We start from the raw sequence: 26,106 nt of genomic DNA on the forward strand, positions 1-26,106 counted from the left end.
TTTAGTGTTTTTGGCAGTGTTGTTGGTTTAAATAATTGGTGATAGTTTTAAAATTTGAAGTGGATTTAAAATTATAACGATGAGGGTGAAAATTGTTATCATTTTGAGGGTTATTATTCACAGTTTGCAAGGATACCAGAACCAAACAGTTTTAGGCGATGATGACGGTGGTTTGGGGATGTTGATGAGGGTGTTAATCGGCCAATCGGTGATGGTAATGGTGACGACGCGGGTCGTGGTCGTGACGATGAGATGTGGAACCATTTTTGATTTTTTTTTGTTTCGAAAATTATTTTACGTTATTTGCGTCAAAACACACGTGTCGGTTTTGCAGATTTTGATTTTTTTTAGTATTTGTGAGGAGCAGAGCAGCATTTAAAAAGAAAATTAAGAGAGAAAAACAATGATATTAATTTTGAGGAAATGAAAGATTACGAAATTAATGGAAACGAATAATATGTCAATTAGTACAGCCGATTCGGGTAAGACAAATACAGTTAGTAAAAAGGTGCGATTCCGAGAACAAACTAAAGCCAAACGTTGCATTAGATTTTGCTTGGGCACAACGAGATTCGTTTCAACAGGTGCAGAAAAACATAAAAATAGAAGTTTACACAAATTTTGGGGATTGTTTAAAAGCAATTCTTTATGAATATTGGCTTTGAAACAGGTCCTGACCAAAACAAATGACCTTGGAACAGAAATCATCATTCTTTTAGAAAGAGAGGGAGAGAGAGAGAGAGTCTTGTACCACTTGATAAGACAGTGAGCAAGAGAGTTACTCTCTCGATTTCTCGAATCCTGCAAAATTGCATTTTTTTTCTTCTCTTTCGCATTCTCTTGTTTACACATTGTTTTTTTTTGCATAAAAAATGTAGATATTTGATAGGATTTTTTGCCACCCGGAAAGAGCCAAAGAGGAAAATGAAAAAAATGCAATTTTGTAAATGGTAAACATTTTCTATGAATTTTTTGGGTCACACTGAAAAAATAAGAAAACACACACCCTTGAAAGGAATCCCCCGGCACCGGTGTTAGTTTTTGCGGTGAAAACAACGAAAATCCACATGTGCTCTACTCTACAAACGGAAGCAAGCGGTTACAGTCGTTCTCGCGAACGAAGCCAAACCAAGAAAACACAAAACGAAATGGAAACACATAATATCGGGGGTGCAGTTTATGGGTAGCATTCACACGCCACGCTGGAGCTCTACATACCGTGGTGAAGTTCCCTCGGCTTGGGCAGGTTCGTGACGCACGTATGCGGACACATGAGCACGTTCGCCGGATGGAGCGATCCTTCGAGGAACCGCCGCCGTGCCTCTGTCAGGTGGATTCCTCCGAGGGGTGTTTTCGGAAGATGGTTCGGAGGAACTAGCGCCAGACAGTAGATGCCGACCTGGTGGATCGAGTCTACCGCCTGCAGCACCCGGGACATCCACTGGAAGGACTCCTCCTCGGAGCAGTCCGGTCGCTGTTCGGCGATCACGCAGACCCGCTCGTCTCGGAGCACCTTGATGCTAAACACGGCGATGCGGCCACGGTAGATGAAGCGCATCGGTTCGACCGCGAGCACCGTAGCGATGATGTCGTCGGCGTTATGCTTGCGACCCGTAACGGTCATCAGGCCATCGCGGGATCCGCACACAAACACCAGACCTCCCGGACCCAGGAAGCCAAGCAGTCCACTGCGCACGTACATCTCTTCGCTGATTGGCTTGCCAAGGGTTTGCACCTCACCCTCCTTGGCCGGTGGGGCCTCGTTGAGCGCTAGGACCTACGGTAGAATTAAGGACAATTAGACTCTGACCCCAGTGACGATCGAATCAATACAAACCTTGAACGTAGAGTTCGTCATACCGTCCAAGCCGTAGTAGGTTGTCCCGGTAGATCCGGACGTGACGCAGATTTCACCAACCTGATCGGTCTTGCATAGCACCGGAGGACCTTCAGCGTTCACCACAACCATTGTAGCTGCAAAAGCATCAAAATGGATTATTAGAACAGTTCTACAAGACTTCCCAAACCACTCAACTCACCACTCGGCATAACCTGGCCGCAGTCCTGCAGCGTTAGCGACGTTAGCGAATCCTCACTGTCAACCCGCACGACTCCATGCGAAAGAGCCGCCATCGAAAGCACCCCGCGACCCGTGGCCGACTGGTTGTACCCTCCGGCAGAACGTCCCGGTCGTCGCAGCGACACCGTAAACACCTCCGAGCTGCTCGCACACGGACAGATCGCGTCCGCCCGCAGACCCTTCGACTGGAACACGCTCAGGAACTGGTCACAGCTGGACAGCGACCACGGGTTGGCACCGTCCGCCACGAGCAGCATCCGCAGGGACGCCAGCGAGATTTCCTTGTGATCTTTGGTCGCCAGCAGGCCCCAGTGCAGATCGCGGCTCTTGACCAGACAGCACGAGGCGCGGTACTTGGTGATCAGCTGCATCCACGAGGAAGGTTTGAGCTTCATCAATGCGTACGGAATGAACAGCACGTGCATCCCGTTCAGCACCGACGTCAGGATGCTGTGCCACAGGCCAACTTCCCGCTTAAAGTCCAGCACGCACACGATCGTCTCCCCCTCAGTGTAGTGACAGGCCATGGTTAGCGCCCGGCAGTGGTTGATCATCGACTGGCGGGTCACCGTGACGCCCATCACGCTGCCCTCCTTGTCCGTGGTGTACTCGATGTAGGCGGTCGAGTCGTCGCTGATGCGGTTATTGTTCGTGTTGAAGTCCTTCGGGACCTTGGGCAGGTGCTCGGTCACGAACCAGTGCAACCGGGGCCACCCCTTGAGCTTGGCCACCTCACCGGTGGACGATTTGGGCAGACCCTTGAGGCACGCCTCGGAGGTGAGCGCGACCTGCACGCCGCAGGAACTTAGCAGGAAGCCCACCTGCTGGGGCGGCGAGTCCGAACTGGACAGAGGTAGCTCGATCGGCAGCGGGACCAGACCGCGGAACATGCAACCGTACCACGCGGTCAGGAAACTGGAAGGAGTAACGGGGTGGTTAGTCTTTGTACGAATTATCAATTATTACATAAAATTGTCTGTGAACTGTGTAACCAATACTGTCTAAAACAAGAATGATTTGTTTTTAAAACACCTGGGATTTGCAAAATAAGGCTTACCAAAGTAACAACAACAACCTAATATTTACACGTTGGAATGTCCTAGGACTAAGGTCATTCAAAGACCCCCTGAAGTTACGTTTTTTGAGCCTGCCGCATTAACAAGACAGCGATCAGAGAAGTTTCTGCGCTCCCGATAATCTCTGAGGCTGTACCAATTTGCTCTAAGTCGAAAACCACCTCATTTTTTCGGCATTGGACACAAATATCTCAAATCTAGGGAGCCCTTGAATGACCTAGGACCTAACTTATGAACAAAGCAATTTGTCAAGTTCGCAGAATCCTTGAGAGTATGTAGTTGAGTCAAAATCTACCGATCTTGCTTATGGCACTCATTTATCTTAGTTTAAACTTCAAGACGTCCTTGAATGACCTAATATGAGAAATCTTAGGTCATTCCAGGACGACATATTAACGGAGATTAACACATAGGATATAATTTCTATGATACTCGCCATATAATAAGAGTATGCTATACAGAACATAACATTAGGAAGTTTGTACATAACATCCAAACATAACATAAAAGTTATATAGAGGGGAGTCCTTGAATGACCTAGGACATCCCAATATATCAGTAATTTACTATATTTGCTGAGGCTGTTAACATTTTCCTGCCTCAAAGTACTTCGAACTCCTGCAGCAAACACCCGATCTGTGCTGACCTCTTGCTTGATACAGTGGTAGACGCAAAGATCGTAATGTCGGGATATTTTCGGATCACGTAGAACCTCGCTGACGCTATGCGTGTGGTCCTCTAGGCTACTACCATGGTAGACAATCAGATCTTAGGTCCACGGGTCATTGAATGACCTGTAACTTTCCAACAAATCAACGAAATAGTATTATACAGTATTTGTTCGGTAACTGGGCGTTGTTTAACTGGGCGCTCGATAACTGGGCTGTAGCCCACTTTAAAAGCAGACAGACGTCAAAAAACCAAACAAACCAAAATGACCGAGGGGTCAATGGATACAACAATCAAGTGTAATAAATAAAACTTTTTTTTTCTAGTTTTTGTAAAATTTCAAGACACAATTTGAGGAAACTTGAAAAATTGGCTCAGAACATAAATTAAACTAACTTTTATTGATATTTTTTAAAATAAAAAACATAATGCATTGATAGTCCCCTCGGCATTTTTCGTTCAGCCCAGTTAGCAAGCAGCATTCGGTAACTGGGATACGTTCTCAGTCCAGTTACCGAACAATTACTGTACTTGCTGAAGCTATGCTAGTGGCCTCTGAAGGAGGTATAAGACTTTGACAAACAAACAAACAAACTCGCACTTTTTGACAATTTGCCTGTTTTTTTTTTTTTTTTTTTTTTTTTTTTTTTTTTTTTTTTTTTTGCAGAAACGTCGGCCTGCATACCTTTGCTTTGTTTGCGAGTTTGGAAAACTATCAGACAAAAAAGAACGAGTTTGTATGTCATACTTTATTACCTCCTTAAGACAAAATTCAGGGGGTCCTTGGATGATTTAGGTCATTAGTATAACATTGAACCATTGTACTTTACTAAACAGACTCGAATATCTGAAGCTTCAATTATTCGTAGGGTCTCCATACAAATTCGGGTCAGATACTCTATCAAATGAATATTTTCAATATTCCAACACCGCCATATTGGTCACCATATTGGATACCATATTCAAAAATCACTTTAGAGCTTTTTTGGGTTCATATTTAAGCTTAATGATGCAAAATAAGGCAAATCACAAAATCTGATTTGATTATCTGATGATTCGATTATCCAAGTGGTTTTTTTACACACTTATATTTTTAACCGAATTCACTGCCGTTCTACGCATAATTGTCCCATGTTCAAAAAAGTGCAACTGAGAAAAACGCGATTGAAATTTTTCGTCCGATTTCTGTGTTTCTACGCATAATTGTCCCGTGGGTTCCTATGCGCCCTATGTGTCCTAAATCGCCCAGTTAGCAGTTTATTACCCTTATTTGTGATTCTCTTGCTATACAACAGGTAAACAAGACATAAAAGTAATGCTTAGTAAAACTAAAGATTCCGTGTAAGAAAATACTTGGCGGGACAATTATGCGTATAGAAGTTTAACGATTGGACAAACAGACTTGGTGTTTTTAATGAGTTTCCGAACAAAGTACCAGATTTTATGTGTTTTTCTTAAAGTACATATCAAACTAAACTTAAAAATGTCATAAAGTCAAAATCGTCCAAAACTGACATGGGACAATTATGCGTGGAACGGCAGTTCAGCAGTTGAAAATTCGGTAAACTTTACCGAATTTGGTAAAAAAAATCTAAGTGTGTAGGACTTCGAATAATCGAGTTTCTACTGAAGCTATCTTTTAAAGTCTGGCACTTCTAGCAAAAAACATTTGAAGGACCTTCACTGCCCCTGATCACATAAATGTCCCATATGCATTTTCATCGATTTCGAGTTATTGATACAGTTTTGTTCAAAATTGTGTGCTCTTTCAAAAGAGCCTATAACATCCAGTACTTTGTTCTAGAAATCAGGAGGAAATCCAGTTTTTTCGCTAAAACTTAACACGTAGCCTTATGTGTGGGACAAACTTCAAATGCGTTTTTCTCAGCTTGCTGTTTTTGCATATGGGACATTTATGCGAACATGGGCAGTTCAACAGCTGAGATGTTTCAATGCTTAAAAAAATATGATTTAAAAAGTGCTAAAACAATATTTAAAATAAAACCAGAGAACCACAAATTCTCAAATGAGCTGGAACAAAAATTTAGAACTCACCTCAGCGGGTCACTGTTGGGGTAGACGAGCGCGACGCGATCGCCCGGTTTGAGCGATATCTGTTCCGGTCCCTTGCTGAACACTTTGGTGGAGAGGGCGTACGCGATCTTTTGAGCTCGGGACAACAGCTTGCCGTAGGTCAGCGTCGTTGTCATCTTCCCGTTGGGGTCCAGCACCGTCGCCATAGGGGCCTTGAACGAGCTGGTGCCGTACCGCTGCAGGGCCGCCTCCAGCGTCCGTGGCAGTCCCGAGGGCACGATCAGCTGTTCACCCTGGACCGGGGTCATGAGGCTACCCTCGGGTTTGGGCGCGTTGGGATCCTTCGGGTTGGCGGCGATTTCCAGCTCGATGTCGTTGTCCTCGTAGAACTCCGGCAGTGGTCGCCGCTTTGGCCTCTTCAACGTGTTCAGCAGCTGCTGGATCTTGGCCGAAACCTTCCACCGGCCGGCAGTGCTGGTATCTCCGGGCTCCTGATTCGCGAGATTGACGTACCGCGTGACACGATCGGCACCGCGGCGCGTGTTGGCACTGAACTGGGTAATATCCGGAGCGGCGTACGGCCTCTGCTGATACTCGGAGATGTCGGTGATATCGTAGCTGTTCTTCTGGTTGTAGTACGTCCGGTGAGCGGCCGGCGGCGATCCCGCACTCGACGTATCCGACAGGGTGGCATGTTGGGTATTTTGGGTTGGTATGCTCTGCGGAGGTCGTCGCTCGATCGGCGCCGGTTGGCTTTGCTGCTTGTTCTGCTGGCTCGAGTGATGGTGATCGCGGGTTGAGGGCAGCTTCATCGGCTCCCGACCCAGAATGTGATCGCGGGGCAGGTTGTAGTTGTCCCGATCGGGCGTCGATATCCGGCCGCCAATCATGCCCTCCTCCGGAATGGACTCGTCTTCCGTGCTGGAATCTAGTGGGGGCGGATAAGAATTGGGGTTAGTTCAGAGATCGATTACGATCGATCAAGAGATGAACCCGGACAGGACATGATCATGATCATCGAGAGAGAGAGTAACTTAAAGGACAATCACAAAAACAAACAAGCATTTTCGATTTCGGGAGGATCGGACCGAATTGGGATCGAGGCAGCATGAAGTGGAGTCTGAGTGTTGTTGAGTTTGAGAGATGATCGCAAGGAAATTACCTGATTCGTCATGATCGCGCTCGGGACTACGATTGAGCACGGAGCTGCGCTTGGATGGCATTGGTAAGCTAGGTTTGGGGCGATTTTTTAATGCAGCTAGTGCTTGCTGTACAGCTTCCTGGCGCACTTCTGCGGGCGCGCGCGCACGTGGTGTGGATTAGATGTGTGCGTGTTGGTGATTGATTGAGGTGCCACGGATGATTCATGATCGATGATTGATGTGACGCGCGACACACACACACACAATTGAATTCACACAATGGAGCAAGGTGGTGTACGGTTTTTTTGTGTTTGTGAGATTTTGTGGGAGAGAAAGCAAAAGAAGAGAAAACAAACAAATCAGACACTGTTGTGGTTTTTGATGGATGATTCATGGTGATTATTTGCATTTTTTAAGCGAGAACGCGATTCTGGAGCTTATTTTTGGAGATCATTCCTCGTCGATCACACTCATATTCATCGAGTTGGGACAGCTTTCGGGGGTTCTGTGTGTAGGATTCCGCCAGATTTGGAAAGTATTAGAAATACTTGAAGAAGAAGTTGTCTTTAGCGCAAAGATTTATTTGATGATGTTCGAGCCATGTTAAACTATTGGCATGCGTACAAATCCATTAGCACTGACTAAGCCCTCCTTCTATGTCCAGCTGCCGCAGCAAACAAGCTGGTGTTCTTACGGTACAGCAAAAAATGTTGTTTGACCTGTCCGTCCGAGGATCGGATTGGAACGATCGCGACAGCAAGGGCTAATTCTATGCGTCGTCTAGCCATGTTAGTGTTTGCGTAGGAGATGATTGGCTGGTTTGAAGCAAAATGTGCTGCCTCTGCCGATCGAACAGATTGACAGATCGAATGGCTCGATCGTTTGGATGACGACGCCTTGATGGTCAATTATGCAAATCTATTGGTTTATTAGAGTGAAGATAGGAAGGTTGTGAAGCAGAGCCAGAGTTTCTTGAACCATGTTATTACAATTTGACATCTTCGAATCAAACAAAAAATTAGAAAATTAATCAAGCCTTCAAGTCTTCAAGTCTTCAAGTCTTCAAGTCTTCAAGTCTTCAAGTCTTCAAGTCTTCAAGTCTTCAGGTCTTCAGGTCTTCAAGTCTTCAAGTCTTCAAGTCTTCAAGTCTTCAAGTCTACAAGTCTCAAAGTCTTATTGGATCAACAATTAACTCTCGGTACAAGCAACATAAACATTAGCTGATTTCGAAAGTTGAACTTTCAAATTGTACAAAGGAAACAGACACACATTGAGAACCCCTGGCCCTAAATGGATGAAGATGAGTGTGATAAACAACGCCGTTGCTGCTCTGATTAAACATTTATCGATTCAAAATTATGCATGTGTAACTGTCACGTTCGGTGTATTTTCAGCAAATCTTGAACCGTTACCTTGATGTCTTTTTTTTGCGTGTGTGTATTTACAAAATTGGAAAACAAAGTGAAACATGCACAACATTTGTGGGTGTGAAAAACATCGAATAAGCTGAACACCATGCTTAGTAGTTGTAATTTGTGTTATTTGGGAGAACATATTTCTTCAGTTTATAGTTGTTTTTTTTTTAATAAAAAGAAAATTTGCAGTTGTTGTTACCAAATTCCTTAAAGATTAGGAAAATCTCTCCGATAAAATGTCACATTTGTACTTTTTGCCTGTTCTCTCTTTTGTTTTTGCACCAGTGAAAGAAGAGAGTTTGTGGTGACAATTGAGAGTGAAATTTTATCGGAGAGAGAATTTGATAGTGTCTCTCTTATAATCAAGGATCGAAATCGAAAAGAAGTTTCAAAAGCAAATCGTGTTTCGTGTTAGTTTTCAGTTTTTCGAGACTCGACGAGTCAAATGAATCTGATTTTTTTCTATTTTTTACGGTTCTCAAGTCGATTTTTCGTTGTGTTGTTAATTTTATTTAACAAAATTTATCAATTTCTAATGCCTAAAAATAGCAGTTGTTTTAAAGAGTTTTTTTTTGCTCTCGCTGAATCAACTGAAAATTACGGAATTTATTTTATCCAATGATTGTATCTGAATAATTTTTTGTAGCTGTAAGGATTTCCAAATTCTGCATTCTGAAATAAATCATGCACATTGTATTTTTATTAGAACAACAAATAAACATGAATTGAATTAAATTGAATAATGTCTAAAGCCATTTTGTTTTATCGTTAGTCAAAGTAACTCTATAAAATTTCGGAAAAGTCGATTTTTAAACTTCAATGTTTTTGAATCTTTCCAAACATTGATCCGATTGAAAAATAAAAAATAGAACATTTTTTTAAAACTCCAATCCTTCCTTTTTTAGTGTGTTTGAAAAGAGCTAAATTTTAGTTTTTCAAGCAATGGAAGTTCTTCAAAAAGGACATAATGTTTGTAAAAATGGTCTTATACTTTTAAAGTGAAATGAGAACTGCTCAATAATCAGAAAGAATAAGATTTGTGAGACAACATTTGTAATGACGGCTGAATAAAAATACAGCAAAAAAGTCTGACTTTTTTAGTTTATTGATCTGATATTTTTGATACTTTCTGGACCATTCGAGTTTTGCCATTAGTCTAATTTGGGCAATTTATTGAACATATAAAATAACTTCTTGTTGGTTCTATTTCATCCGCCATATTAGACGCCATTTTGATTATTTTCCTTTCCCTTGAGAATACGGAAAACCATCAGAAGATTTATATTCACGTTGGTCGGATTAGTTGTTGATTCCGCTGAAAACTTCCCTGATTTGCTATTAAAATGCTTTTCGAATTTGTGCCTTGACAAATATTGAGAGACATTTTTTAATATTTTGAGAGATTTTGTAGAAGAATAAAAGGTAAAAAGAATACACAGATTCGTGTAGAACTGACACTTTTGTTAGTAAGGGAATAGACCTTATTTCATTAGAAGGTTAGCAGAGACATAGTAGAAGAACAGGAGAAGGAGAGCGATCGAGGTCAGTCAATTCAGAGGTAGAGTAGAATTTTGTTTGGTGAAGATCACAGAACACAGAAAAAGAATTAAAAAAAGAAGGTCAGAAAAATAAATCAAAAACAGTTGCATTTTACCACTGGTGTAACGACTCTCGTGTCGTCCGATTCTTCTATTATTTCTACTATTGTTGCCGCCGGAAGGGGGCGCTTGGTCATTACTTGTTCGGTCGAAATTGGTTTCGAGCGGTGGTGGCGGCTGTTGGACCGTATTGCCAGCCGCCGAGGCCACCACCTGCGGCGGCTGATGCCGTAAATACTGCTGTTGTTGTGGATTTTGGGTCTTTTGTCGCATGACCACGGGTTCCATGATTATGGGAGGGTCATGGACGACCACCGCTGGACCCCCGATATGGGTCGTTTTGGACGGGGATTTGGCTAGGGCGGCCGCGGCGGCCACGATCGCCGGCGAGTGTAGGGCTAGGTTACCGAAGTTGGTACATAGCGATGGCACGTCTTTTCGCAATGGCGGCGGCGGCATTTGCTGGTCGCTGCAGGACGATCCCGATGATGTAGTCGACGAGAGTAGGTGATGTCGGCTGCTGAGCAGCAGCAGCTCATCCGGATGCACGTCTGGCCGTCCAGCAGCTGTTGCACGTGGTCCGACCAGTATGAAATTTGGTTTGGTGCACAAATGCGAAGGTGTGTGTGTTTGTGTGCATTTTTGCGCGTGAAATTATGTTCAGTAAATTTTGGAGAGCGTAGTTTTTTTTTTCCAATTTGTGATGGTGCACAGTAAGAAGGGTAGTTTGGTGATGAACCGTGTACGAAAACAAAACACAACAACAAATCGCACAGCGCATGCAAAAAAAGAAAGAGAGAAAGAAAAAAAACAAAATGAACAAACGTGTGGAAAACATGGAATGAAATTCGCGTGAAAATATGAAGAAGCAAAAGTTTGAGTTGAGACCTTCACCGTAAACTGATTTCATTAGCGAAAATTAAAATTCAATGCGTGCCAGCGCGGCGAATTCCGCCCTCAAACTACCTATAAACACACTAAATGACACAACCTTGAGTGTTATTACGACGACTGTTTGCAGTATACAACTATTAACTATATCTTCAATTGCCGCTTAATTACGCGCGTGAAATGCTTCTTGCGTAACTCCCATGATTCCCGAGTGCAAAATCTGATCATCTACTAAACACCAACCGCCCAGAGACAGCCGCCAGTCAGATCCGGACAGTTCTCACGAGAAATATTATAATTTCTGTCTGAAATCACCGTAAACAACGGATAATTGCCGTATCGCCGAGCGAATTAATTACGGCAGCACCACTACACTACTATAGATACCGGCTGGAAATCGTGCCCGTTGCACAGCTGCTACTACTTCCAAGTCAAATACCGGGGCTTAAACAGAATGATGATCTAGACGACAAGTGGTGACCGATCGGCGCGGGACCACCCGCGGTCGAGGCTTTTGATCGGTTTATTACTCAGTCTATTATTGGTTTATTTAGTTGGGGCATAAACTCTAAGCTTGATGAGCCGTGCAATATGTTTGAAAATCGATTGTAAGCGATTCGAACCGTATAAATGAATTTTAGTCCAATTATCCAATAATTGCTAAGGAAATCATTAAGTCATATTAATTTAATTTAGTTGGTAGTCTACTTTACTAAACAACATTAAATCATGTAGATATAAATGTAAATTACCTCTCAAATGGTGTCAATCGACCGTAGTTAAAAAGTATAATTTATGCTCTTATAATTAAAAAATAACTTTTTATAACCATCAACATGGCAAAATATGATTGTAATCAAAATAGATTAAATAGCAGTTGATTCAATAGTTTAAAAGCAGTTGACTCAATTTTGTAAATTTGATCGAAACTAGCCAATTTTTTTTAATATAGATTAAAAACATGGTTGAACGATAACCTTTAAAAATAATTTTGGCCCAAATCTTTACCCAATTCCACAATCAAATGAGAGTCTCAGAGACAAATTTTTAACCACATCGATTAAAGTAGAAGGTGCAAAGTTGTTCAAAAATATGTATTTTTCCTTGTCATTCATATTGATCTACACTCTGATCTGGAAGTTTTTGACTGGCGGAACAAACTTGAATTTTAAAGATGCTTATGAGTCATATATTTGCATGTTTTTTTTAAATCATTTTCATTAAAAATTCTAATTAAATACTGACATAAACATACTTAAAAGATGACAGAATTTTATTTTGATAAAAAAAGTAATTTCGTTGCAAATATTTTAAAATTTATGTTTTTTGACTCTAATTAGCTCAAACATCAAGCCATTTTTTCTTCATTTTTTCCATAAAGCGTTATAAATTATAAGATTGCTTTACAACTAATTCAATTCAGTTCAATTCAATCAGTGTTTTGGAAGAATCAAGAGTCTACCCTCTAGGATTCTCCAGGATGTTACATTTGCAATTCATAGATTTGGAGAACTTTTCAACTGAGATCAATTCATCTGCAGGGAGGGTATATATTTCTAAGTTTAGGTTTTGAGAAAAAACCCTAAGCTATTCAACTATATTTGAAAGAAAATTTGTTTTTTTTTGCAGGGAAGAAAGCTTTCACAGACAATCAATTAATAAGCCAGGAAATTATGTTCTCAATGGATCAAATATTTGGTTGAATTTTTATGCATTTGTATAATACGATATATCATATTTTTTAGACTTTTTTTATTTGTATTTATTTTGGCTGCTTTAAATTTACCAACTACAAACACAGAAATGAACAGCAACAAATTAACCGACTTAAGGGGTTACATACGTGTAAATCGGCAAAAATTTCAGAGGTTGGTATGAGCACACACTTAAACTTTTTTTAAATCTGTTTTAAGGGCATTAAAATAAATATTTTCAACTATTATCAAAATAAATTTGAAGACATTTGGTTGTATAATTGCCGAGATATAGCTATTTGAAGTTAGCAGTTTCAAAAAACGGGTGCCACGATATCTCAATACTGCTTTGACCAAATCGGCTCAAAATTTTGGTGAAGCCTCATTGAACCGGTCCTGTGTGCATGACGAAGCCCGATTTTCAAAAAAAATATTTGAAAAAAAATAAATAAAAATATTTCTGTGTTTTTCATATAAAAAATCGTCAGTTTTTGATTTTTGTATTTTTTCAAAATGCAAAATTTCAAAATCGGGCTTCGTCATTCACACGGAATATGTCTTGCAAGTCTTCACCTCAAATTTCAGCCAATTTGGTCCATCCCATCTCGAGATATCGTGGCACCCGTAAATGAACTCGGCGTTTAGAGAAAAACGCTCACAAAGTTTGACAGTTCGCTTTGCGCATGGCAAAATGTTGATCTTAAAGTCGTCTCTAAATCAGTTTAATCTAAATCAGTATCTTCATGAAACTTTCAGGACTGATTGAAAATCATCTTTTTAGTGGATTCAATAAATTTTCTGTAATATGAAATTTTGAGATTTTCTACATGTATGTAACCCCTTAAAGTTGAGAGCTATAGTTTTTTTTTGAAACAGTTTCAAACAAGTTTCAAAAAACCATTAGACAGAGATCTAAAAATATTTACGCAGAAAAAATCAAACAGCTATTCCCCACGAAAACAGCACAATTCGAAAAATTGGCTCCTTTATTTTTTTGCCATTACGGGTGACCTACGTCGTGTTAGGGTGGTCCGAAAAATGATCATTTTCGACGGTTTTCGTAAAAACAACATTTTTCAAAAAAAAAAAAAAAAAGAAAAAAAAACGTAGCTCTGTGCCATTTCAACCGATTTTAGCTTTCTTGGACGTAAAAGAAGATTAGTTGAGCTTTTAAAGAAAAATAGTTTGAAGTTTTCAAAAACTGGCCTTTTGCTTGAAATGTTTGTATAAAAATAAAAATGCTGTATTTTTGGTCTCTTGACCAATTTTATGAACATATCTAAACAAAATGAAGTCTCATTAACAGAATTCAGAGAAACGATTTTTTTAAAATAAAAACGGTATTTTCCGATGCACCACGCGAGTGCGGACGGCCAATTTGCGTACCAAAAGTTGCGTCTTTCAATTACCCTTAGTCCAATTCTGAGCCCGATCCAAGCAAATTTGTTTTTTGCATGCTGTTTTCGTGGGGAATTTCTGAATAAAGGTAAATAATAGTAATAATCAATTTACACTGAAAATGTGACATAATAACAGAAAAATGTTAAATTTACAAATTTTCAGATAGAAAATTACATATTTTTCTGGCATAAAAGATGTTATTTTAATATTATTTTTTACTGTGTTGTTCCGTTTTGGTATATACATGACGAACTCCAGTCTGCAACCCGCTAAGGTCATTGTCACCATACTTTTCTTTAGACCTAAAATTTTGGTATTATAAGCCAAAAATATAAGCAAATTAAACAACTGAACATGATTGGGTTTTGGGACGGCGCAGATTTTTTTTTCGGCTTCTCTGTAGCAACCATGTAGAGGTACCGTCATCTGGGGCGAATTGGGACAGCAGTTCAAGCAATGTTGCAGTCTAATATTTTGCTTTTTTGAAGTGGTTTCGGTTAGACCAGATTCAGAGCGACAAAATGTGTTCACTCATTCAAAATTTGATGCTTTTAAGTGTTCTAAAACATATGTAGTATATGCTGTCCCTATTCAGACTGTAGTCCCGATTCGCCCCAGGTAACGGAATCCAACATTTGGCACTAAGATGGTATGTGTAGTGGTGTTTACAAATAGCACGACACTACAGGAACCTATCGAGAAATTAAAAGTGCAACATGGAGTTAAACTTTTTGTCAAGCTGCTGTGAAGTTTTCCATGACAGCTGCGGAAGTTTCACTCCATGTTACCAGCCCACACCTCTTTAATTTATTGTATCGTCATTTATAGATGACACCGTACTAGCGAAATAAAGCTATAATTTTTTTCTGCAGATTTCTTGGTTCCTTCAAGCCACTTTGGCAACACTGTCATTAAAGTTCATGCCTGGAAAAACCCTTTCCAGTTGTCCCTTCCCAGGTTCATGCGATTCATTTTGACAGCGGGTTTTTGCAAATCATTTCTTTTTAGTTTCAACCGTCGAACAAAGAGGAGTGTCCTGTCAGCTTGTTCGGCAAAGTTTTTTGTGGGAAGATTTCAACATTTAACAGGTGAGTTGAAAAGAACCGTGATTATGCTAACGCGTTGTAACTTTTTGCATAACTTGTTGGCAATTAACAATTTCTCATTAAAAAAAAACTAATTTCATCGCGGTAGTGCAAAACGGTTGTGTGTGTGTGTGTGTGTGCTTCTACGTGCTTGCGTGATCTTCTGGTAGTGATAATTGCGTGCTATTTTTGAAGAACTGCCAGGTTAGTTCTAGGGCATCGTTTGGAAAGGGCGTGGAAGCTGTAATTTTTTTTTTGCGAATTTCCGAGCTTTTGGTAAGATATTTACTTAACCCGCAGTAATGAATGGTAGCTGGGTTAAGAGGCAATCCGGAAACAACATGGACACAAGTTTGGTGAAATTTTAACCCCAATTGCAGGGTTGTTACGGACGGCGTTTCTAGATTCGGCCTCATGAGGCTGTTCTTCCTTCCGACGGAGCCTTAAACAGGTTTTATCCCATTCCCCAGAAAAGTTTTTTTTATTACGAATGTAATTTATTTCAAAAAGTGATCAGTTTTAAAATGTGAAGTGTTAAGAATTCGCCTTTATTAAGATAAATGCTGACAAAAGCTGAATGTTCCCTTCTTAAAAGAAAGGGAAACTCTCTTGGCTAGTGATAATTACTGACAAAAGTTGAAATTTCCCTTAAAAATTAAATTTTCCCTTTTTTGAAGAAGGGAAAACTCCCTTGACTGTCATTACTGCTGACAAAAGTTTAATTTTCCCTTTAAGGGTGCACAGCAACCAAGGAAGTTGTTGTCTTCTTATTCCAAAATTGTCAAACTTACGGACCCAATCCTGCAAGAATCTGAAGAGTTATTCAATTTGAGAATGAAACTTGTTAAGATTTTAAAGAATTGGTCTAAATTTTGGGTTGCAACTATTGAAAGCTACATAAAACTACGGTTCTTTCAATTAAAAGCCAACGAATACTAATGAGACAAAACTACGATACAAAAACGAACGAGTAAACACATTAAAACTCTACAGTACAACGAAGAAATGATACACATCGACATAGCAGCTGCAACAACAACACAACGACAGAAAAAAGAAAGAGACTTGCGTGCAAAACTTTAAAAACACAGAAACGGCGAACAACAAAAATGTATGATCGACATTTTGATTGACGGTCGGTCCTTCTTTCGAGCGTTTTTTTTTGGTTGTAGGTTAACGGTTTAAGGTAGTGCGCGCGCGTTTTTTAACAAATGTATGAACTGAGCTGAATTTTTGATCGTCCACTTCTGTGTGGGCCGCGGTAAAATGGAACGCATGTGCAACGCGATGAAGTCCAGATGATTGTGAGAGGTTGATTTTTGAGTGTTGTTGGGGATTTTTTTCTGTTCTACAATGAAAGCTAACCTGAATGGTATCGTTTCTCATTGTGAGTGACCCTTCGCTGGGTGCTGCGTCGGGTTCGGTTCTGTTGAAGTTGCTGATGCTGTTGCTGTTGCTGGTGATGATGACCACTTCCGGAGCGGTCATTGCGTTCCCTACTACCTCCACCACCACCACCGCCTCCTCCTCCTCCGCCCCCTCCTCCGCCACCACTGCCGGAGGAGGCAAAGACGTTCTGCTTCTGCTGGGCCGAAGGATGGTGCAGGTGCGATTGGATGTCATTTACATAGCCTGGATTATTGCCACCACCACCACCACCACCTGGACAGGCACAAATTAGTATAGAGCGGTGTCAACAAGCGAAATAGAAGAGCGGATATTCTCTGGGAAATCTAATATTTGTTAAAGTTTTTAATAGCCCATTTTTTTAAAATTTTGACAAAATTTGAAGTTTTTTGGAAAATTAAAAATTTTTAAATAGATTTAAAAAATGGAAGCGATTTTGTAACGAAAACTTAAAATAAAAATTGCATTGGCTATAATTACGTTAAATAAGATAAATTACATGTTACGGTAAATTTTGAGAGTAAATAAAAGATCATATTGAATTCCTGTCAAAAAAAAATTGCACAGGATGCTAATGGGTTTTAAAGTGGAAAAAACCAAGTTTCAAATCTATAGATTTCCCAGAGAACGACTCATCTGCTACCGGCGATTACACAATATAGATAGATACATCCAGAGGTGAGCTACTACTCTACAACATTGCTAACATTATTCGCTACAGTCACCACCACCACGACGACGACGAAACTACAAACTAATCATGATAACTACTTCTACTCAATCAGCGCGCACTTCGCGACTCCGACGACGACGACGCCGAGTCGCCTGTGCCATAATCCAGATAAATGCTCTGACATTACGCGTGCCGTCGAGGAGCGCCAATTTTCCTAAACGGTCGGTCGACAACCTTCTGCTTCTTCGCTTTTTTTCTGTACTATCAGGAGGAGATTACGAGGGACGCAAGCTTCAATTTCATTCCGGCGAACAAATATCATAATTATCATCCTCACAGGTGAGGAAAAAGTGAATTTCTTCCGCGTGCGTCAACCACCCCAAAGAGGCCCGGTGTGTCGGCGCCATTTTTATCGCCATGTGAGCATGAACTCTTTTTGAACACCTCTCCCGGTCTTATTGCGCCAGTTTAGGGGAGGCGGCGGGTAATTGATGGGTAGTGGCATATGGACACAAGTCACGTGGGTCGCGGAGCTACAGACACACACGCGTCTAATGTTGAAGCAATTTTCCACTTTTCTGATAATTGCCGCGCTTCCTTCTACGGAATTGCTCGGAAGTATACTTGTGATTATAGATTACTTACTCTCTAGTCGAGAGATGATTGATCGATGTAATCTAAAGAACTTTTTGTATAGAAAAAAAAAACTTTTTCAAGCAGTTTTTTAATTATTAAATTATTATATGTATTAACATTACATTGAAAACAAGTGAAATCAATCGTAAAATTGTTTAGTATATTGTAACTTTTCATGTTACATTGGCAAATGTCAAAGTTTTGTAAATATCTCTCAAAGTCGAATATGTTTGTGTTATTTTTACTATTTACTATTTACTAACCACTATTTATGTACACAGATTTCGTGCAGAGAAAGTTATACTTGTAAACATATTTTTGTTTTCCAAAAAGTAGTGCGACAATACTGCCCATAATTGAAAATTCGGCTATTATGCCAAATCAAGTATTCCGAGAAAAACGCGTTTTAGAGTTTGTCAAAAAATCTCTGTCAAGGCAATTTCCCATAAGAGTGGCATATTAGCCGTTTGGTTTTTCACATCGGCAGCCAAGTCTAAACACTATTTTAGTGAAATTCAAGTTCCAGGAGATGCGTTGGAACATCCTCTACCACCTGGTGCTAATATCTCGTTTTTGCCAAAAGTGGATATTAGCCGTTTTTTCAATGGTGGGCAGAATAAGAGTATTACCTTTTTGCAATTCCGTCGTGAAACTACTTACTTTTTCTGTCATTCTTGAACGACGAAATAGCCTACTTTTCTGTACCAAAAATAAAAGAATCGAATAGCAACACTTTTCAAAATAAATGCTGAAAAGTTCTACTTTTCAGCACTGAAATGGGTGCTGAAAAGTTGAACTTTTCAGCACTTGTTTCGAAAAGTAACACTTTTCAATTTTTTTTCATTTAAACGATTTATTGAAAAAATACAAGAAAATTTGACTTAAAATTTCACTCAATAGGTGTTTTCAGAATTTTAAAAAATGTTGTATGGAACTCGTTGCAAAACTTGATTTTTTCAGCACTCGTCGTATTTATCCAACTCGGTGAACCTCGTTGGATAAATGTACGACTCGTGCTGAAAAAAATCCTCTTTTTGCAACTTGTTGCATAAACTACTATTTTGCAAATCCGTTGTGAAACTATTTACTTTTCCTGTCATTCTCGCACGACGAAAAGGCCAACTTTTCTCTACTAAAAATAAAAGTTTCGAAAAGTGATACTTTTCGATAAAGTGTTGAAAAGATCTACTTTTCAGCACTGAAATGGGTGCTGAAAAGGTGAACTTTTCAGCACTTGTGTTGAAAAGTTATACTTTCCAGTATTGTTTTGATTTTACCAGTGAATTGGACTTAAAATTCCATTCAAAGGATGTTTTTCGGAATTGTAAAAAATGTTGTGTGGAACTTATTTGATAAGCTACTATTTAGTATTGGGAACTTTTTGGGCAATTTTTCACGATGTTTTGTTAAAATTCATATCGAACTCTGCTATGTTGAATCTCGTTTCGTTGAATGGTATAACTGTGTCAAATGTAATCGTATCAAATAAATGCTGAAGAAATTGCAAAGGCAACAGACAAAGTCAAAATTGAATTGAATTTTAGCACGCTTCGGTTATTTATAGCTCAGTTCTAATTTTTTTAAACAACAGAAAAACTAAAAAAAAAATATAAAAGATTTTTTATATTTTTGTTTTACATTCTATCTTGACAAATACAATTCATGAATTTAAAATATTTCAAATAAAAAAAATGAATTGTTCTGCGCCATACAAATGTACAAAGAAATGCATTCATTATGCGAAGTTTAGAAAATTTACTCAAGAAGGCAGTAATGTTATGCCCTTCTCAAATATTGAAAAAATACTCTTAAAATGATTGAAAAAGATGAAATTAGGAGTCCAAATATTTAATTTTAAAACTATACAATAATTCGTGAGAAAAGGTGTAATGGTTTATGTTACAGACATGACCAATATGACACAAACATTACAACAAGCACGTTTCTGAAACGAGCAAACTCTTGTCGAATTTCCGAATTGACACTACATCAAAAATACAGCTTTTAGTACAAAGTTTTCTGTAAAGAAAGCAACACATACTATACAAATCTGGCATTTAAAAAGCCATTTAAAAACAATGTATTCGATATTTTTCAAAACGCAGCTTGATTTGTTTTGTGTGAAAATAAAGCATTTTAATTTTTTAAATTTAATTTATGCCAATATTTTTGAACAGAAATTCTCAATTCATGCTTCCCCAAAGCAAATCTACAAAGAATTTTTTAGTATGCAGAAACTGTACTTTGCCTTTGACCAACAATATAAATCAATCGAAAAAGGTAAAAAATCGGCGACTTCTGTCCATTTTAATTGTTTTTCTTACTTAAACGATTTAAAATATTTTTTATTGAAAAGATTTTAAAAATTTCATAGCTTTGTTTTTGCAATGGAGATGATTCAAGCTAATTTTAGGAAATTTTCTGATCTTTCTAAATTCCAGACATGGTCAAGCATGATCATGACTTATACTAAAAGATAAACTTTCTAAGAAAATCAATAATTAAAGACTTTTTAAAACATCTTGTCAGAAATTATTATTTTTGAAAAAAAAGTCAATAAATATTGATAGTGCCAAACTTAAAACAGGCATTTTTGTCGAAAAAACCATACCATCATTTTTACAGGCATTTTTACACATAAAAAAATGAGTCTAACTATTTATCAGTAGTCCATATCTTCAACACTGCAAAAGATATGGCAAATGAAAAAATGACAAATGTCATAGCATTTATATATAGACTAGGGTGGGTACGTTTTTCAAAAAGTTCTCGGATCAAGTTTTAGTACGGTTCCCCTTGTAGGGCATGCTCATAGGGACTTTCATGCCAAATATCATCTCATTTGGTTATAAACTGGCTGCGTGCAGGAGGGTTAAAGTTTACATGCACAGCAAAAAATCCGATGGTAAAATCGCATGCAAAAGCATGCACATCACCTTCGTCAAAATAAACACTTAATATTACACACTGCATGTACAATTTTTGCAAACACAAAAAAAAGTTGCAACCGACGAGATTCAAACCCAGCACCATCAGTAAGGCCTGGCACCTTAGCCCACTCGGCCATCAGACCGATGTAAAGCTGTGAGGATAAACGCATATAGAGGCTTGACATTTCGGTCAAGTAGGTTTCCCATACTGATGGGCTACACATTTCAGGGTGTAAAATTACATAAAATTGCATACAATAATGCAATATTTATTTTACACCCGGGTCTTTTACACGCAGCTGGATTACTACATTTTTAGCTGTGTGGGAATTACTATGGGAAATTTTAACTTTTTGTTCAAACGCTCCTACAGGTCTGGGAAAATCACGCGCCAACATGTGGTATGGTCAAACCTAAGGGGAATGGTCTGGAGAACACTTTTCCCGAAGAGAGGATATGGATTCGTTGTCCCTAGACCTGGCGCATCGGCAAACAATCCGATGTCTCCGGAATCAACGGTTTTCCCTGAAAAAGCATCAAATTTTCCTTAGCATGCTATGAAAGTTTGATGAACACCGCGACGCCATAGGTTTGACCATACCAGAAGTTTGCGCGTGATTTTCCCAGACCTGTAGGAGCGTTTGAACAAAAAGTTCAAATTTCCCATAGTAATTCCCATGTAAACTTTAACCCTGATGCGCGCAGCCAGTTTACAACCAAATGAGCTGATATTTGGCATGAAAGTCCCTATGGGCATGCCCTACAAGGGGAACCATACTAAGACTTGATCCCAGAACTTTTTGAAAAACATACCCACCCTAATATAGACTGTTGCCAAAATGGCTTCTATGTTAATAGAAAAAATAAATGTTAAGTTTCAGCCAAATCAGAAATAAAAAATATTGTTCGATGTCTCAGAGAAATTTTTGTTTGGTTTCAGAAAACCAAGATTGTAAAATATACTAAAAGTTACGTGAGTCAAAATTAACTGCAAATTGAGAAACTTTCTCCTGATCTTAATTCAGTCATGTATCTCCGTCGCCTGACTACAGCTTCTTTATTGCATACAAACAGGATTTCGACTCCTGTTAACCAAAAATGGAAAATAATAAAATGATGTCATCACTTGTCCGTACAGCGAAATGAAGCTTGCGTCCCTTTAATAATCTCCAACGACTTTTTTTCTTAGAATTGTTCGACCCAATATTGAAATTATGCTGGTAAGAGTTACGGAGTTTTAAACTATCAAGTAACTTTTACTAACAGTAAGATTTGTTTACGTTTAGCACGCATTCCTCACCTTGTTGTGCATTTTTGGCTAAATATGGCTGCAACAGTCGCGTTCTCTTTTTCTCGTATCCTTTCTGTGTGATGTCGCCTGAAATTAGAAGAAGAAGGGGAGATTTATGAGCAACTATAGTATTTTTAATATTCAGTCAACGTTTTGTTTTGTCATTCAAATGATTTAAATCAAACTGTGCGACATCCAATTTGATGGCACCAATTACGTCAATAAAGTTGATTCATTTAACGACCGCCAAGACAAACGATAACGTATTCGTTATAAATTGCCAGAATGAAAATGTGTTCTTAACGGTGTGAAAATGTGCTATCCAGACGAGGTTCGGCTTGAATTAGAACGAGATTTGCATAAATAAAACGCTTCGCTGTAAGAATCTGGTGAAACAAGAGATATCCAGACGAGTTTGCTACAAACTTAACAGAACCAAATTCTTTTGTCTAAGACTCCACTCCTCAAATATGTGGGTGAACGCGAAATATGAGTTACAACCGAGTCGGAACAGATTCCAATTTCAAAGTCTAATTTCGAAAAAAAATCGTATTCAATTCACAGCTGTCAACATGTGTCATCGGAGAGGGGCTTGGCACAAAATTGGCGGATTTGCGAATGCAATTTCACTTTCAAATCGGCGGAAATCTGCGCCGCGCCAATTTAAATTTCTTGCGGAGCGTTCTCATTTAGCGTGTGTTCTGGTGTGACTCAACACGTGACCCCGGCAGGCAGCCAGCCAGGCAGTTGGAAGGATTTATTGGACGATTATACGAGACGAGCATCGAGAGTGGTGATTTGATTGGAATATTTGTGTGCGAGTAGGTGGATTGATTTGCGAGGAAGGCGGAATATGTTTGCGTTAGAAAATTAGTATGCGATTTGCAGAGCATAATAAAATCGAGTCAGATACTTTGTTTGAGCACTTTTGAGGCAAACTGATCTAGGTATGAATCATTGTTAGAGCTATATTTTTTTAATTCAAGAACATTCAACTACGAAAAGTGAATGAACTACAAATAGAACCATGATTTATTCATTGTTAACATTGAAATGTTTACCAAACAAAGTGATTCAAATGGGTGCAATTCCCATTATCAGTGAAAAGATAGCACAACACGTTTATCTTTATGTTCCTCAGTAAAATTCTGCCCATTTCGTCACTAATATTCGTTTGATAAAATGCACGACTCTAGTCAATTCACCTTCAAAAGTTCAAATTTGTCACTGATTTGTCGTTTTTTCAAGGTGCAGTGCAAACTAATGACATGATAATACTGTTCTATACGGCGACTGTCACTCATTATCTCAAAGTGGACATGTTGGGTAAACGTTACGTCCCTGGTGCTGGTAATAGTTGTTTACGCAGATTGCCGTTGGCTTGAGCAATATTTGTAACGAGTTGAAGTAACTAGGCGTTGGACAAACTGCCCGAGGTGTGTTGGGTCAATGTTGGAAACTTTTCTTTCGTCTTAAAAGTTCTTTTGAGTAAGAAATTTACCAAATTATTGTTGGTTTTACTATTGAGTAGTTTTCTTTAAAGTTTGCCAAAAAATACTTATTTGAATTTTTATATTTTTGATTTGCATGAAAATTTCCATCGATTTTAAGAAATCAAAATGAGCCATTTTGCATCATTAGTTTCTTCATACAAGTTTCCATACGAATTTTAGGGCTGTCCATGGAAAAGTGCGTTCAAAACATTCGAAAAATTGAATTTTCTGATCGATTTTGGTGTCTTCGGTAAAGATGTAGGTTATGATTAGGACTATTCAGAAAAAAAATAGTTACACTCTTAAAAAATATTTAGCCCAAGTCATAATTTTAAAAATCTCAAAATATTTTTTTCAAAAAGCACAAATTTCACTTTTTAATAATGAAAAATGATGATCAGTTGGGTAGAACTTAAAAAAACCCTAGTCATTTTCATTCTTTGCAAGGCCTGAACGGATTTTTTTGTGTATTTTCAAATGATTGGAGCCTTTTTGGGAAAATACTGAAATTTTCACAAAATGTTATATTTTTTCGAAAGTGCTCAAATATTTATCATTCAAAATATGGGTATCAAACCAAGCGCAACTTTGTATTCTTTTTCTCTTTTTTAAAGTTTTTTTTTGGAAAATACTAAAATTATCACAAAATACTGTATTTTTCGGAAATTCTAAAGTTTTCAAAATTTTGTGAAAAATGTAGTTTTCAACAAAAACAACTTTAAAAAGTGCATACAACATATCGCTTTGTATTGTTTTTTTTTGTTTCGTATTTTCGAATCAAATACGGTATTTTGTGAACATTTTGTGTATTTTCCAAAAAACTTTAATAAGGTGAAAAAGCATACCAAATTTCGTTTCGTTTTATATGCATATTGCAAATTTTGACATATTTTAGTATTTTCGAAAAATACGGTATTTTGTTAAAATATATGTTTTTAACAAAAAAAAAAAAACTGTAATAAGTGAAAAAGCATACAAAATTTCGCTACGTTTGTGTGTGTGTGTGTTTGTGTGGTCCAATCCAATACCCGCTAACCGGTAGTAATGTTATGGGAAAGTACAAAATTTCGCTTCGTTTGATACCAATATTTTAAATTATGAGTTCTTTCGAAAAAAAATGGTATTTTGTGAGAATTAAAGTATCTTCCATTAAAAAAATCGCTTCGTTTGAAACCCGTATTGCAAATTTTGCTAATTTTGGAAATTTGAGTATTTTCGAAAAAATAGGGTATTAAAAAAAACTTTAATAAAATGAAAAAGCAAACTCAATTTTGCTTCGTTTGGTATCAATGTTTAAATTTTGAAAATTTGAGTATTGTTGAAAAAATATATTTTTTTTCAGTGTTTATACTTTGAAACTTACTGGATTTTAAGAATTTTTATACTTAGTGAAAGCATTGAAAATATAACATGATATGGTGGAATTAGGTCGATTTTAGAAAGATTAAAACGAGTTATCGTCCGTTATAGGCGATAAGATTATCGCCGAAAGAATTATCTAAATTTTCGACGATAACAATAAACATTATCGTTATCGTTAGACGATAATATCGATGATAACAACCTTGGAACAAACAAAATATGCAAAATGACTTTTTTTTGGAACTAACATAATCGCAATTTGTTTATTGACATTTTTAATTTCGTATTTGTGATTTGGAAGAATCTTTTGCCATGCATTTCCTAAGACCAGCGATGGAAGAATAATCATCAAAAGATTTTCTTTTGACGCTAATCAAGAGAAAACATCGGAAGGGATCAGTGCTCTCCTCTCTCGTGCACGAAAGATCGCCAAAAGAAAACACAAATAAATCATCCTCTGGATTATTCTGTAATAAGGAAAAAATATGTTCAAAAAGGGAAGAACTTGGATAATCAAATCTTTAGATGATCGAGGCTTCGGATAAACGAGTCTGGACAGGTGATGGCTCTTTCTTGCGAAAAGTAGCAAATAATAGGAATAAAAGTGGTTTGAATATCTTTCTTCGGCAAACATTTGAAGAGAGGCCGCAAATGACAAACTCATCCATTCAAACTGGCGTCGACATTCAACTAATCACTTCATCATTGTCCAGAAAAACATTATTCGCCGATTTCTAAATTCCACGGTCACCATTGCGTTTTCCTCTTCCTCAAGCAAGCAAAACATCTGATTTTCCTCATCATGACGCTCTCAAGCCATGCTGAATGGATGATGCTTAACGACTCATCGTTGGCCAGATGGCGAATAACTTTACTAAAACGCCAAAGCCGGTGTGCTCTCGGGGGGTACGCTGGGAAATTATTACAAGATTAATTTGGCAAATTTTTCAACAGCTTCGAACGAACGAACGGATGCTGCAGCCAGACCAGATTCCACCCAATTGGAACGTATCCAATTTCGGTGGATGGCCCAGACTGCATGCTTCCACCTCGGCGTCGATGACAGCAGTCTGGCAACGGCACAGAGGGGCGAAAATCTAGTTCAGAGAGCTTCCTGTAGACAAGACACTGCTGAACTAGTCATCAGTGGAAGTGGAAGATGAGCAGATTTTTTGGAACTAATCTGACTAAAACAGAATGCGATTAGTTTTTTTTTACATTTTGCAAAG

The 26,106-nt window shown here is 38.5% G+C and overlaps 1 protein-coding gene across 18 annotated transcripts in view; it reads right to left on the bottom strand.

Moving 5' to 3' along the window:
- LOC6036908 (disco-interacting protein 2) overlaps window positions 1-26,106 on the bottom strand; it is a 179,581-nt gene that overhangs the window by 8,186 nt on the left and 145,289 nt on the right. For 7 of the 18 annotated variants that reach the window (XM_038255690.1, XM_038255687.1, XM_038255686.1 and 4 more), the window contains exons 3-10: window positions 22,032-22,109; window positions 16,451-16,747; window positions 10,071-10,580; window positions 7,022-7,150; window positions 5,881-6,787; window positions 2,040-2,995; window positions 1,838-1,974; window positions 1,219-1,777 (exon numbers count right to left, since the gene is read on the bottom strand). In XM_038255690.1, the coding sequence (XP_038111618.1) occupies window positions 1,219-1,777; window positions 1,838-1,974; window positions 2,040-2,995; window positions 5,881-6,787; window positions 7,022-7,150; window positions 10,071-10,580; window positions 16,451-16,747; window positions 22,032-22,109 (3,573 nt within the window). The remainder of the gene's footprint in view (window positions 1-1,218; window positions 1,778-1,837; window positions 1,975-2,039; window positions 2,996-5,880; window positions 6,788-7,021; window positions 7,151-10,070; window positions 10,581-16,450; window positions 16,748-22,031; window positions 22,110-26,106) is intronic. The other 11 variants (XM_038255691.1, XM_038255676.1, XM_038255693.1 and 8 more) reach the window with 7 other exon arrangements.

This window comes from Culex quinquefasciatus, chromosome 2 (genome assembly GCF_015732765.1).
Source record: "Culex quinquefasciatus strain JHB chromosome 2, VPISU_Cqui_1.0_pri_paternal, whole genome shotgun sequence".
Taxonomy (NCBI): Eukaryota; Metazoa; Arthropoda; class Insecta; order Diptera; family Culicidae; genus Culex; species Culex quinquefasciatus.